At 34.6% G+C, this 13,121-nt stretch overlaps 1 protein-coding gene across 1 annotated transcript; it reads right to left on the reverse strand.

The window, feature by feature from the left end:
* Window positions 1-900: 900 nt before the first annotated feature.
* LOC107023618 (AUGMIN subunit 3-like) lies at window positions 901-13,063 on the reverse strand. The gene is made up of 18 exons (XM_015224364.2): window positions 12,714-13,063; window positions 11,429-11,465; window positions 10,652-10,755; window positions 9,577-9,772; window positions 8,101-8,167; window positions 7,516-7,619; window positions 6,441-6,525; window positions 6,197-6,251; window positions 5,677-5,808; window positions 4,509-4,578; window positions 4,233-4,290; window positions 4,089-4,144; window positions 3,767-3,919; window positions 3,095-3,206; window positions 2,883-3,024; window positions 2,002-2,077; window positions 1,445-1,540; window positions 901-1,316 (listed from the first exon to the last, which is right to left on the reverse strand). The coding sequence occupies exons 1-18, from the start codon at window positions 12,887-12,889 to the stop codon at window positions 1,188-1,190; spliced, it is 1,848 nt and encodes a 615-aa protein (XP_015079850.1). The 5' UTR covers window positions 12,890-13,063; the 3' UTR covers window positions 901-1,187.
* Window positions 13,064-13,121: the final 58 nt, after the last annotated feature.

Raw genomic sequence — 13,121 nt, forward strand, 5'->3', positions numbered from 1 at the left:
ACCAACAGATTCTTATTTGCTTTTGCATCTAGTTTCCACTGAAATTAAAGGTGATTTAAAAGTATCAAAAGTCTAAAGAAAAGTGAACAACTTTAGTTGACTAAAGAGTAAATAACAATATAAATCAAAACAATATTGTATACTAGTCAAGTTTTACAATAATAATACGGAGACATGAGTGAACTTTTGCCAAAAGTTTTACATTTTGTGCTCATATTAGCCATGAATTACAATTAGTTTAGTAGACATGAAGTTAACTATTGTTTGAGGATATTGTTCACAACTTTGGAATAAGTTACAATTCCATAGTCTCACTATATAACACGAGAACAAATATTTTAATTCAAAATAATTAGATCGTATAGAATATTGTTACTTATACTTTCAAAATATTTTATCTTATCACTAATTAAGAATTTTCTACTTATCTTACTATCTCTATTCTTGCTACTAGATTCACAAAAGTAGAAAGAGACAACCAAGATTGAGGAGGAAAGCAAGTAAGATTCTTATGTATCCCATATATATGTGAATCAATATATGTATTTGTATTTATCGAAAGTTATCCACATGAATTCTTATGTATCCCATATATATGTGAATCAATATATGTATTTGTATTTATCGAAAGTTATTCACATGAATTTGAGATATCAAATACATGGAAAAAAGAAGAGAAATACGAATTTTTTTTTGTTATTTATACCAAATACATGATAATCTACTTGGATACAATGCTTACACCTAAATTTAACCATGCATCCAAGATACATATATCTGAATGCACCAAAATCTGGTAAGATACCAAATTATGTTTACCGACGAATTAAATATACCAAGTTCCTTTTTCCAAATTATATCAGTAAATATCGGAACCACCTTTATAAAGGAGGGTGTCAATTCGCTGAAAACAAGTGTAGATAAGTAATATTTATACTATATGGTCAAAACATGTTAATATTCCTTCTATCTGATCTTAATAACACTCTTTCATGGCATGCATACATGATACAACATAATTAGTACAAGGCACATGTTTAGTAATGATTATGAATGAAGAGGTTGGGATGTGCTTGTCCCTTCCAAAAGTATTGAACAGAAAGCAGAAAAGAAGAAACAGGGCTACCTACATGCATAAAATACATCAGAAATACGTACAAAGCAAAATATACAAAGAAGAGCACCTATTAAGATTGCAAAGCTCCAACACTTGCAGCAAGTTCCATCACCTTGTTTCTTAAGCGCTCAGGGTAACAGAAGAAATCAACAAAAACTCGCCTCTCGATAGTCTTCTCTGTTTTTTGATGTTTGTAAATCTGTTTTATGACGAGGATATCATTTATTAGTTTACAAAAGAGAGATAATGTGTCTCAAAGCCATAACAAATACAGATGAACCATTTGGGAAATTAAACGGCACAAGAAGATTTGAGATGAAAGCTTACATCATTCTTCTTCAAGTGCTCACTGTTCACGTCTTCAATGGCACGAGATAGGTTTTTATTGTAGTCCTCCAATATCGCTAGCTGCTTCATTAGTGTCTATACAAGGAAGGACATAAATGTGAAGTCAGATTAAAATCTTCAAATTAAACAAAAGGGACCGAAGGTCTCAGCAAGTAAACATCAAAAGGATTTGCATTAAGAATGAACAGTAAAAATTATCTAACTATTCATACAACTTAAAAGGGTGAGGTAAGCTAAGCAATTAAGAACAAAAAAGAAAAAAGGGCCCTTAATAATGACCCATACAATATGGAAACGAAGAGTGAAAAAGACCCTCCATTAAGTAAACAGATACTACTATTCAAAAGCAAGATATATTGTTCTCCATGTATTATTTCCAGGCTGAGGAATCCATAAGTCCAATTTGAATGCAGTAATTAGTTAAGCACTGGAAGAAATATAAACCTCGAAAGCCTTTAAGCAAATAGAAAGGAGGGGAAAAGAGAGATAGAAACCATATTTAAAGAAAGCAAAAGGTACAATGGTAACTAACTTACCTGAGGTGTTAAAATTGGTTGAGCAGTTGTTGATGAAGCAAACAATAGCTGCTGCAAACTTTGAAGAAGAGTGCACCTAATATATGACGTAAGAAAGGTATAAGATGTTTTCACACCATGACAGTTTTACATCTCAAATCACAATCATTATTGATTTTAAATTAATGAAATGCCATTATGAAGGAGTACAAGTCCATGCAGAGATTCTTAGCCACCCTTACTACATGGTGACCTAAAGTAACTTTTAAAGAGATCCAGTATATAACCATCTCCAAAAGATTTCAACACAGTTCTCATAGAAACTATCCGGTTCAAAACTCCCATCTTCCATGAGTAATTACTACAATTACTACAAACACAACCTCACGAATCTTTCAAGACACTTCACAGCTACATCAAATGAAACTAATTAAGTTAGAGTGGATCCTAATTACAGGCCCTTGTAGTTCCAGCAAGTCATCACTTGTAAATGAACACATGGTTGACCACTTGTCACAAAAAAAAAAAGAAGAAGAAATACACACTACACAACTTGACAATTTAACAAGTGCGTGTTCCACACATACCTTATACAATTATTATGAACTAGAAACAGATCAATTGGGCAGACAACTAATATTTGCTGGTTTTCATTTTCCCTCTCAGCACTGATTCATCAGGACTACACATGATGATAAGTTGGTGTTCACTTAAGATCAAAAACAATATAAAAACGTGGATAAACCAATGTGTGGCAGTGCTATAGAGAGCCATGTCATATCATATTGTGTATAGATCTTATTATAAAGCTTCAAAGCTGTACCCAATATGATGAAGACTGTCAGAATACTGAAGAGGAGTTATATAGGGACTGGTATAATTCGACAGAATTGAGAACTTACAGTTTATTTATACATTGATCTCTATCCTGAGGAAGAGTGTGCTCAAGGTCATATTGCAAAGACATAAGATCTGAACGAAGGCTTGATATCTGTTGAACAATGCCAGGTGCCGATACATATATTGATGGACCAGCTTGGATATCTGAAAATTAATTAGTATGAATAATAGCCCAGAAATGGTGAAGTAATATTTCAATGTCCAGATCCATTACTTGAATATAAACTTAAAAGGTCTCTGATGCCATGAAGAAATGTATCGCGATCATCCACTGCTCCTTGTTCTTGAACATCAGATGCAGCTTGGATCAGTGCCATGCATCGACCCTAGACAAAAAAGTTGCATCAGTGAACAACTAAGAAAGCAAAGATAAATATTGTACTCCTATGTCCCAATTAAAGATGAAAATTTTCTTTTAAGAGGCCTCAAAGGTATAACCATCCTGTGTCCATATTTCAATCGGCGTCCTACATTGCCTCTTAAACATGCATCAACCAGTAACACAACCTTAACTTCCCAAGATTCTTACTAAAAATCAAGTACTTCAATCAACCGCACCAATTGACAATCCACAACCCCACATTAATTGGGGTCATCTATATGAATCCTTTGTATCTATTCAACTATCTTCAGCTACATTTTAAATTGCTCCATAAATGTTTGAATTTTAAGACCAACACAAACATGTCATTTTTGCTGCAAATTAAATTTTATAACCAAAATGCCAGCTTCATCGTTCAATTAATGAAAGTACATAAATTGACATCGCTAAGGACATTATGGAAAGTTGAATAAGGCTTAAAAAGGAGGCAAAGGAACAAGATGATGAAGGTTTTCATGTTTAATTCAAGTCCTGTGACATGACTCATTCTACGCATACACTTACCACTCTGCCTTTTGTTGCTGACAGGTATCCATGCAGCTCAGACTCAATAACTTTAAGCAATGAAAATGCCCCAAGCATGGTCTTCTTTTCCAACTGACATGCTACTTTCAGAAATTGATGTCTTGCAACATGATTAATTAGATGATTTATGAACTGCAGAGAAACCATAAATAAGTAAGAATTACAATGTACTAAATAGAAAATGCTGCATGCCAAATTAGCAAAAGCGAGCAAATTAATATCTGCTCCTTATGATGGTTGTTAGTAGAAGAAATAAAGAAGATAACTGTATAGGAAACACATCACCCTTTTTAACACTTACCGTTTTTTGCCGGTTAATGTAAAATTCTTGGCGCATGACCTTTAGATCATAATCTCCTACATATTCCACAAGAAAAGAATTCAACAAAAAAATATATGTGAACTAAAATTTTAAGATCACAAGGTCAGACGACAATATAATTACCTTCCAAGATGTATGTGTCTTGTAGCTGAGCCAGCTCCCAACAAAGATCAGGAATAGTCTGAAAAAGAATTGCAGTAGGTAATATGCCCAAATATGATATCAAAATCTAAAGACATCAAAGAATCTTTAAGTTGTCTTGAATTTTAGAATATGTCTGTTCATTCCTAGTCGATCACCTCAGTTGATATTGAAGCATCACCTAATCAACAATATAATAACTCTATCTCTAAGGGTGCTAACTGACCAGAAGAGATAATCCACGAGTGCTAGACAAACCTCGGATAATAACTTCTCTTCTTTGCGATATAAAATTGAGATTTCTCCAACTAGTTCAGCATGTTTTCTCCTGCAAAGAGATAGAGAATTTAATAATAAAGTAGCCCACAAGTACGGATATAACATTCATTTTTAGAACAACAATGTTTAGTAAATGGCAGAGTATCATTAAATAAAGAGATACCAACAACTACAACGTTTATCAACAGAATGTAGATAAGTACATTCCATAATATTCCAAAATATGAACTATTTGGGGGTGTCACAAAAAGAAAAAGAACCAACTTCCAATGCATATCTATAATTGCAAGTCTTTCTATCTATTCTCATTATAGGGAAATTGTAATGTAACAATGATAGATACTGCAAAGAGATTTCTCAATCACTTCCTGCAGATAGAAGCTTGTATTCTCCTGCACAAATGTGATAGTTGATGTATAGAAGAACAAATGACATGCAATGCCAATTCAGACGTCAAAATAATTTTCGGGATTACGTAAACAGTGTAAAATAAGTAAATAACTCAGCATGCAAGATCTGTAGAACAAATGATGCTTATTAACCATCTAAGTACACCCACTTCCAGTTTTAAAGGATTTTCTTCCTTCTTTAATTTTTTTTGGAGAGGGATTTTGGGGGAAGGGGGTGGTGGGACTTGAGTTTAATTGGAACTCACCAATCATTTTGTAGAAGTGAAACATGAAAATTTCAATATATTGTCTTGATATGATAACAATCCTTGATACTTCCACTATTCCCGTTTATGTTACTACAACATACCCAGGGTAGTCAAATAAGTGGGACCTTAGGAGGGTTGGGTGCATGCAGACTTACCCTTAACTTTGTGGAATAGAGAGGTTGTTACCGATAGAACCTCGCTCAAGCAAAAATCGAGTTTCGGAGCAGGTTTAAACAAAAATGGACAGGTAAAACACTATGTTTATGTGACACAATTTCCTTCTTAGTCCATTACTACTTTCTAAAATGTGATGCCACCCTGTTACCCCTTAGAAATATAAATCATTCATATGAAAAGCAACATTGCCTCATAGAACAACCATATGTCACTAACATCATAATGCAATAATCCAAATAGAAAATACACAATGAACACGAACAGCAAAAGATATATCAGTTTTAGGTGCAGAAGAGTGTAGATGACATATACCGAAGAGAATGAAGGTCCAGATGGATGTGAGCCTCATCTGATGTCACTTGACCCTTGAACGCAGTAAGAATAGCTTGTTGCTTAGCATTCTCAACTTGAGCTACTATCCATTGCCTCTCACTTGGACCAAATCTATCACAAAGAAGGGAAACCATGAAGCCGTGTTGACAATTTCTCAGAGATGATTCATGATTGACATACAGGGGAAGTATTTCCAAGAAGTTTAAATTCTAATGTTTTATGTTTATATACTAAAGGAACCACAAAAATAAACTCTCTTCAACTTCTGATGTTATGACGTTTAATGTAGATGGCCAAGCATCCTGTTTCTGGAATGTTGCGAAATATTAGGATATATCCCAATAAAAGCCAAATCATTTGATAGGAAATAAGTAAAATAAAAAATTAAGAAACATGAAAACAGAAAGTGAACTCCAGTATATATTGTCCAGATAGACATCTTTGCACTTCCAATTAGAAACATAAATCTCTAATGTTAAACAAAAGAAATGGTGCATACATGGAACGAAGGCGTTGCAATTCAGAAACACGCTGGTGGTGAGACTTTTCCAGATCTGCCATGTCACAATGAAAAATATTTACAAATCAACCAAACAACAACACACAATAGCCAGGAGGATTTCACCAATTCTTGGGGGGAAGAAATCTCTCCGTCAATAAGTACACGAGCAAATCCAAATACAAACATATACCCGACTTGCAGAAAAGAACTGATGTGAAAGGAGGTGTGTGAATGCAAATACCTCGTAGTAAAACGTTTGATATGTCATTAAGGCTAACCCATGAACATTTTGACTTTCCCTCCTCTGCAACTAATCTGTAGGGACCCTAAACCACAATAAACCAGTAATAGCAAAGTCAAGACACTGATATCCGATAAAATAGATCTGGAAAATGCAGATTAAATGGGAAGGGCCAAAGTTTTCAGATATGCAGATGAACATTGTAACAGTTGGCTGGACGATATGTGCCAGCCAAGCCTAATGCCAAGCCCACCAAATGGAATAACCACTACGTGTGCAAGAAGTTGAAAAAAAAGTAAAATGTTTGATATGTCATTTAGGTAAAAAGTTAACTTAGCATCCTCAGCAATCAATCAGACAGACCCTAAAATGCACAAATTTTTAGCCAGTGAGATCCAAGATGATCTAGAAGAGCAGTTTAAATGGGATGGGTCAGGACATTGGCCAGGCACAAGGATATTTTCAAGGATGGCAGAGAAGGTACAGACAGGTCATCCAACACCGGTACACCCTACTCATCTACGGTATTGCATATGCATAGCAACTATAAAATTCAGCATCTAAAAGAAAGATTGCATATCATGTACTATACAACAAGAAACACAAGTCCCACAGTAAGCCTTCCTATATTTGTAGAGCTCAAGAGAAAAAACTCAACATGAAAGATATAACTCAAAACAAGAGCATATAATATTTATTGGCTCGTACCAAGAATTCTATCTTTAAAATAAGAGAAGTTCCAAGGAAGAATTGATTCTTTAGAGGTTAACAATTCAATGATCAGATTACAGCAACCTCTTTAGCGTTGTATAAGTCAGACCTAAAAGAATTCATGGATTAATGAACAAGAAAAAAGCAACAAGTATTCATGGATCAACAGTAAGCAATATCAGTTCACAGTTACGCATTATACCAAAATTGTGTGTAAGCTTTCAATTTTGTGTTGCTTCCGCAACCCAAGTCCTATGTCTAAGGTTTGATGAGTCTCCAAATATACGTAATATTACAAGGGTTAAGAACATAAAAATGCTCACAAGGGAAAGAACCAAGTAAATTAATAATATTCCAAACATACTGTATCTAGATGCTTGGTAAACCACTGATTTAATTCCTTTACACAAGATGAATCCGCCAGCAGATATGCGTGAAAGTCCGAGTAAGAAAGGTATATTCCATCTTCTACAATACAAAAGAATTCGAAATATCAAGGAAATAGTCACAATACTAAAAAGAAATAGATAACAACAACATACACGGTTTAGTCTCTGAAGTGGGGTCTGAGAGTATAGCACAGAAACGAAAACATAGTTTTCTAAATTCAGATTCTCATTTGACCTGCTAATCTTAATCAAGTTGGAACCTAGACGTCCAAGTGAGCTAAGCAATAGAGTATAAACAAAACATGTGCACAAACACATCATTTTTGAAAGCAAAGCAGCAACCAGCACTCTTCTGGAAAAAGCATAATTCCATCTTCTTTTTGGAGAATCTTAGTAGTCATTATGTAAGCATTAGATCTTACAAAAGATCTCTTGGAGTGTGAGTTTTGACATCCAAACCAAAGCAATAGTAAACCTTCTAATTAATATATCCATCACACATACCCTTTAAGAAACAAGAGAAATTTTCCGAATTAGTCATAAGAAAAAAATGGACATACCATCCCCTGAATGATAGTGTGCCAACTCTTGCGCAGTAGAAGCCATCCTTCCAAGAACTGCATTCATCTATGTATAGTGAAGCATTTTAGAAAACAACTTAGAACTTTACACAGTATCAATATATGTACATTTCCCATCAGAAGTATATATTTTGCTTACTGGCAAACCAGAATTATAGAGACAAGAAATATAGGATGCCTTTAACTTGGAGAGTGGGCCTTCCACAGCAAGTTTCTTTAGTGGATGCATTTGCTTAAGATATGGATAATGGAGAGGTAATAAGAATTTCAGAATGCCTCTACAATGACTGAACTTTACAGCAAAGAGTATATTCTTTACCGAAAAAGCTACATAACATTCATGCTGCCAAAACCAGCCCAAAGTATACACTAATAACAGATGGCCTTAATATGTAAAGGGGCAATCTAAAGCAGACATGTTAATGTGCTAACATTACAAAAATGGAAATGCAAAAACATAGGCAAAGAGGCAAATCTGATGCAGCTATTTAATGTTCTAAACATTACAAAAATTGCAAATAGCGCAGCGTAATAAAATCCTAAAGCACTAAACTGATGCAAATTATAAATTTGATCATTAAGGTCATAAATATAGCACAGCTGGTTAATCAATACCTTGAGATATGATGTAAAGACAAACTTCAATGATAAATTGAAGAGCTAAGAGTTAATGTACTTCAACGACAACCACCTGTTCCGGAAGAATTTCTTTTATGTTACTTTGCTCAATACTTCAATGGCATTCTTTTGAGTTTTGGGTAACCTACTTCATCGGTGTCATTTATTTTTGTTAATGCACCATTAAAGTGCCAAATGGAATTGCTACAATGCTATACAAGGCTCAAGCCCTCTAATTATTTGATTCAAGCACCTATACATTGGGAAAGTTTTATAGTAAAGAACCCTTGATCTTCCAAACACACTTCAATCCTTAAAGTGGATCTTTTCTTTCCCTTTCAAAGGTCAATACGCTTATCCGTTTCCAGATTCTCCTAAAAACACTTGAAGGTGCTACATTCCATGTTTGCTTAAATCTCTCACGTGATCTCCTGTATATTTAATCTGCCTGGAGGAGTTTTAGCATCTTAAATAAATTAATCATCGGATAACAAAGCGAAAGAAGATGAAACCACAAACCACCTGTCAGATTCACATCTTTAATCTACCATTTTAAATAGTCCAGATTATTAATATTCTGATCCTCTTCCCAAATTGCCTGCCGTCAAAATAGCATTTAAGCTTTGTTTGGTCGAGTTGCAGATAAAGAAAAAGAAGAGTTTACTGTGAACCTGCCTACATAATCACCAGGCCTCACTGTCTTTAAAATATCCCACATTCACTGATTTACCATCAATAGCAACCTTCCATATGCCATAATTGGACATGAAATTCTCTGTATAGACAGCATGCAAATAATGCAAATAAGATAAAATAAGTAGCATTTAACTGGCATACCTCTAAATTCCTAGCTGAAAGGCAATCATCTGAGGTAGCCTGCTGTCCATTAAGAATAGAAGTTGCTGCAACTCGAGACCTTCTTCCCTGAATCAATGTAGAAGCCTGCCCAGTGAGCATATCATATTGAGACTGCAATCGTCTCAGCTGTTTCTGCAACTCCAATTCTTCAGCTTTTAATGCTAAAGTTGCATCTCTGATTATTAAGCAAACCATCAATATCAGAAAAAGGTTGAGCAAATGTAAAAACAAATTATTCTGAGATCAATTTATTTTAATGTTCAAAGGAGCTAAGATAAGGTTACTTATTTCAAAAAAAAGAATTCAGAGAGAGATACACCATCTTGCACACAATAAACTATCTTCATCAACTCTCTGGTATCTAAGTTGCCTCTTCATATGCAGTTTCTAATTTGGAATAAAGATAATCCAGAACTGATGATTGATCAGATTAATGGGGAAATATAAGCTACTGCTGTTGCATTCGAGGTAAGGACAAGAAAGCTGGGCTTCACATACCTATGATCGAGTCCCTGATGCATCATTCACATTATTTCCAGAAACACAACATAAAATCTGAGGGGTGAATCATAGATAGCTGTTTCTTAGGGTCTACTAACTCCCGCAATCTGAGGGATTTTGATTAGAGTATCTAAATGAAGGTATTGATTAGGAGCACAGGAAGTCTCAAAAAATAGTAATAGAGAAACAGACCACGAGAAAAAGTAAAGATGAGATAAAAGGCATGTTTAACTAATTTCTATAAGAACTATTTAACTAACTGTTACATCATGAGTAAATACAATGCTGGATTAGTGATACAGTTGAAAGGATAGGTACATCACAATGCGAATGCGAACCGTTCAGAAACTATTATTAACTTATCAATGTAATTTTGAGCATTTGTATGCACTCAATAGGCTCATTCTTTGGTTTATAAAGATCTTGTAGTAGCCGAAGGTAGTCCGCTTGTTAGATTGAATTTCATCTTATATAACAACACAACAAATTTTGACATAGATTAGAAAAGGTTTAGCAATATAGAACAACAGATTTAAGAGACAATCGTCATTACCTTATATCCTTCAATCCTTCTTCGCTACCGAAAACTGCCTCTTGGTTTTCTCTCCTCGTTGAGAAGGCTGAAATGCTGTCATAAGCAAAATCTAGATCTTCTCCCTGCGAAGTCATAGCACAGATGTGTATGTTTTTATACACATAGTGGCAAGAAGGAATAAAGAAGGACATAATAGCAAACATCTTCAACTTTTGTTAAATGAAAACTCCTAGTGAATAAATTATCTATATGTACATTTTCTATAAACATAAACATATACGCAGAAATACATTCAGTAGATACATAGTGTCGAGTGGTTCCCCACCACACACCCAACAACAACAACCCAAAAAATATACAATGACAGCATATAATGAGGTAACTTAAGGTTGACAAATGATAAGTAATTATCAATAGTAATGGTTCTAGATGTTACAACTCATCTTGCAACTTTAACGAACCTCCAAAAATATTTTCCTTTCTTCTGAAAAGCACCTGAAGTACTACAACAACATACCTAGTGTAAACCCACAAGTGGGATCTGAGGAAAAATCTTGACAAACGGTATAAGCTTTCTTAACAATTGAGATAAGGAGCGTGCTAAATGCAAACACCCTAATGAATATATATCAGCATTTGTCAGATATACCATAGGAGGCATGAAGGAACCTTTAACTATACCACCAAATTCTTGAGGTTTCAACCAGACTGAAGCAAATTATATCTATATGAAATGATAGTTCCACTCAGCTTTAATTACTTTTTGTTGTGGGGTGGGGGTGTATGACAACGTACCTCCAACAGCTTCTCCTCATGTAAAAGATGCTCGTACCTAGGTTACAACAATAGATAATAATTAAAAGTACGAATAGCATGTTCCGTCAAAAGAAATAGAGAATTCTGACGGATGCAAGAAAAGAAACTTGTCTAGAAGGACAGGATAGAGTAGACAGAGTCAAATAAGTGAAGTCAAGATGAATTCCATATGTGCTATATTGTCCAGAGATGTCATTTCAAGCAACTGGAACATTTCGCATTCTAATGATTGAGGACGAGGAAAGGGCCATATTGACCAGTTTAACTTTTTTCCTCTTTTTATACAACTCAAGAAAGGAAAAATAAGTGAAAACAAACATAGGACTAAAATGATCACGACCATAAGACTAATTTAAAGGATATTAGTAAATAAGAAAAGCATTCAGTAATTCCTAAAGGAAAGCTCAAGAGATAGTACAACTAATACTATTACACCTCAATCCTAAGCAATCTAAAGAGATGATGAAAGTTGAAAATGCTTCAGTAGAAAACTCAAAATTATCACTGTGTAAACTCATTGAACTATAAATGCATCTATTACATCTAGCCAATATATCCTAAAGCTTCTATGGTCAATGTCCAAGCCAAAATATAATTCTAAAGAACGGAGAGAAGGTAAGTCCACTACACATGATTATATACTGCAGATATTCTCCTAATACATTCAGAAGTAAAAGCCAAAGCATAACTAATCAAAATTATGATAACATCCCCATTAATGATGGCGAAGACGTTGAAATGACATTGAGTATTGAATACAAAACAAATTCAATTGCAAGGTTGGTAGTAAATACAGCTTGTAGATAGAATGTCTAGACGTTTTTCCAACACATCTTAAATCATACACACAACTACATGAATTGTGTATAAGATTAAACATAAGACATTAAAATAGCACAGCATAGTAACTTTGCAAATTGGAGAACACAATAAATTGATATATAATACAGCTTCCCATGAATCCGAAATAATAAACAGAACTGTAAATTCTCATTTATCTCTTGAGAGATTCAATTCACACAGAACTGTATACAGTACAGAAGACATCACGTACTGTAAGCTCAAATGGCTTGGTAACTTCAAATGAAAAAAAAAACGAGACAAATTTAACAAGAAGCTTGATACTTCGTAGAGCTTCCGATCCACAAATAAACTAAACTCTAAATTGCATTTTAGCTCGAGTTTGAACAAGATGAAATTACAACCAAACAAAAGCAATTTTGTAGGATGTATGAAGAGAGAGAAAATGAAAGAGAAACTTCACTGTGTGACTTCGGAAGGGGAAAGGACATTAGAAGGACGAAGGCTGGAGCAAAGCCAATCGAGGACAGGCCGAGCGTCGTCGTACTGAAAAGGCCACTCGAAACTATCAGGATCAAGTGATTCGTGACCTTCGTATCCCAATTCCCCAAGCAATGTGCATAATTGCGCACTGCTCATACTTCACTGCTGGTGTAGATCGGAGGTGTCAATTCGCTGAAAACGCCGCCGGCCGGTAGGTTTCTTTGCCGCCGGCACTGACCTAATTTGGTAGATTTTTCAGAAATTTAAATGTTACTCACAACTGGTGCCGGAATATTTTTCCAATAAATATGATGTTTCAAATTTAATATGTTTTCTTTTTCCCTCTTCTTTTTTTCTTTTTTTAATTTGATAATTAAACTGCAAGAAA

The sequence above is a fragment of the Solanum pennellii genome, chromosome 6 (assembly GCF_001406875.1).
Source record: "Solanum pennellii chromosome 6, SPENNV200".
Taxonomy (NCBI): Eukaryota; Viridiplantae; Streptophyta; class Magnoliopsida; order Solanales; family Solanaceae; genus Solanum; species Solanum pennellii.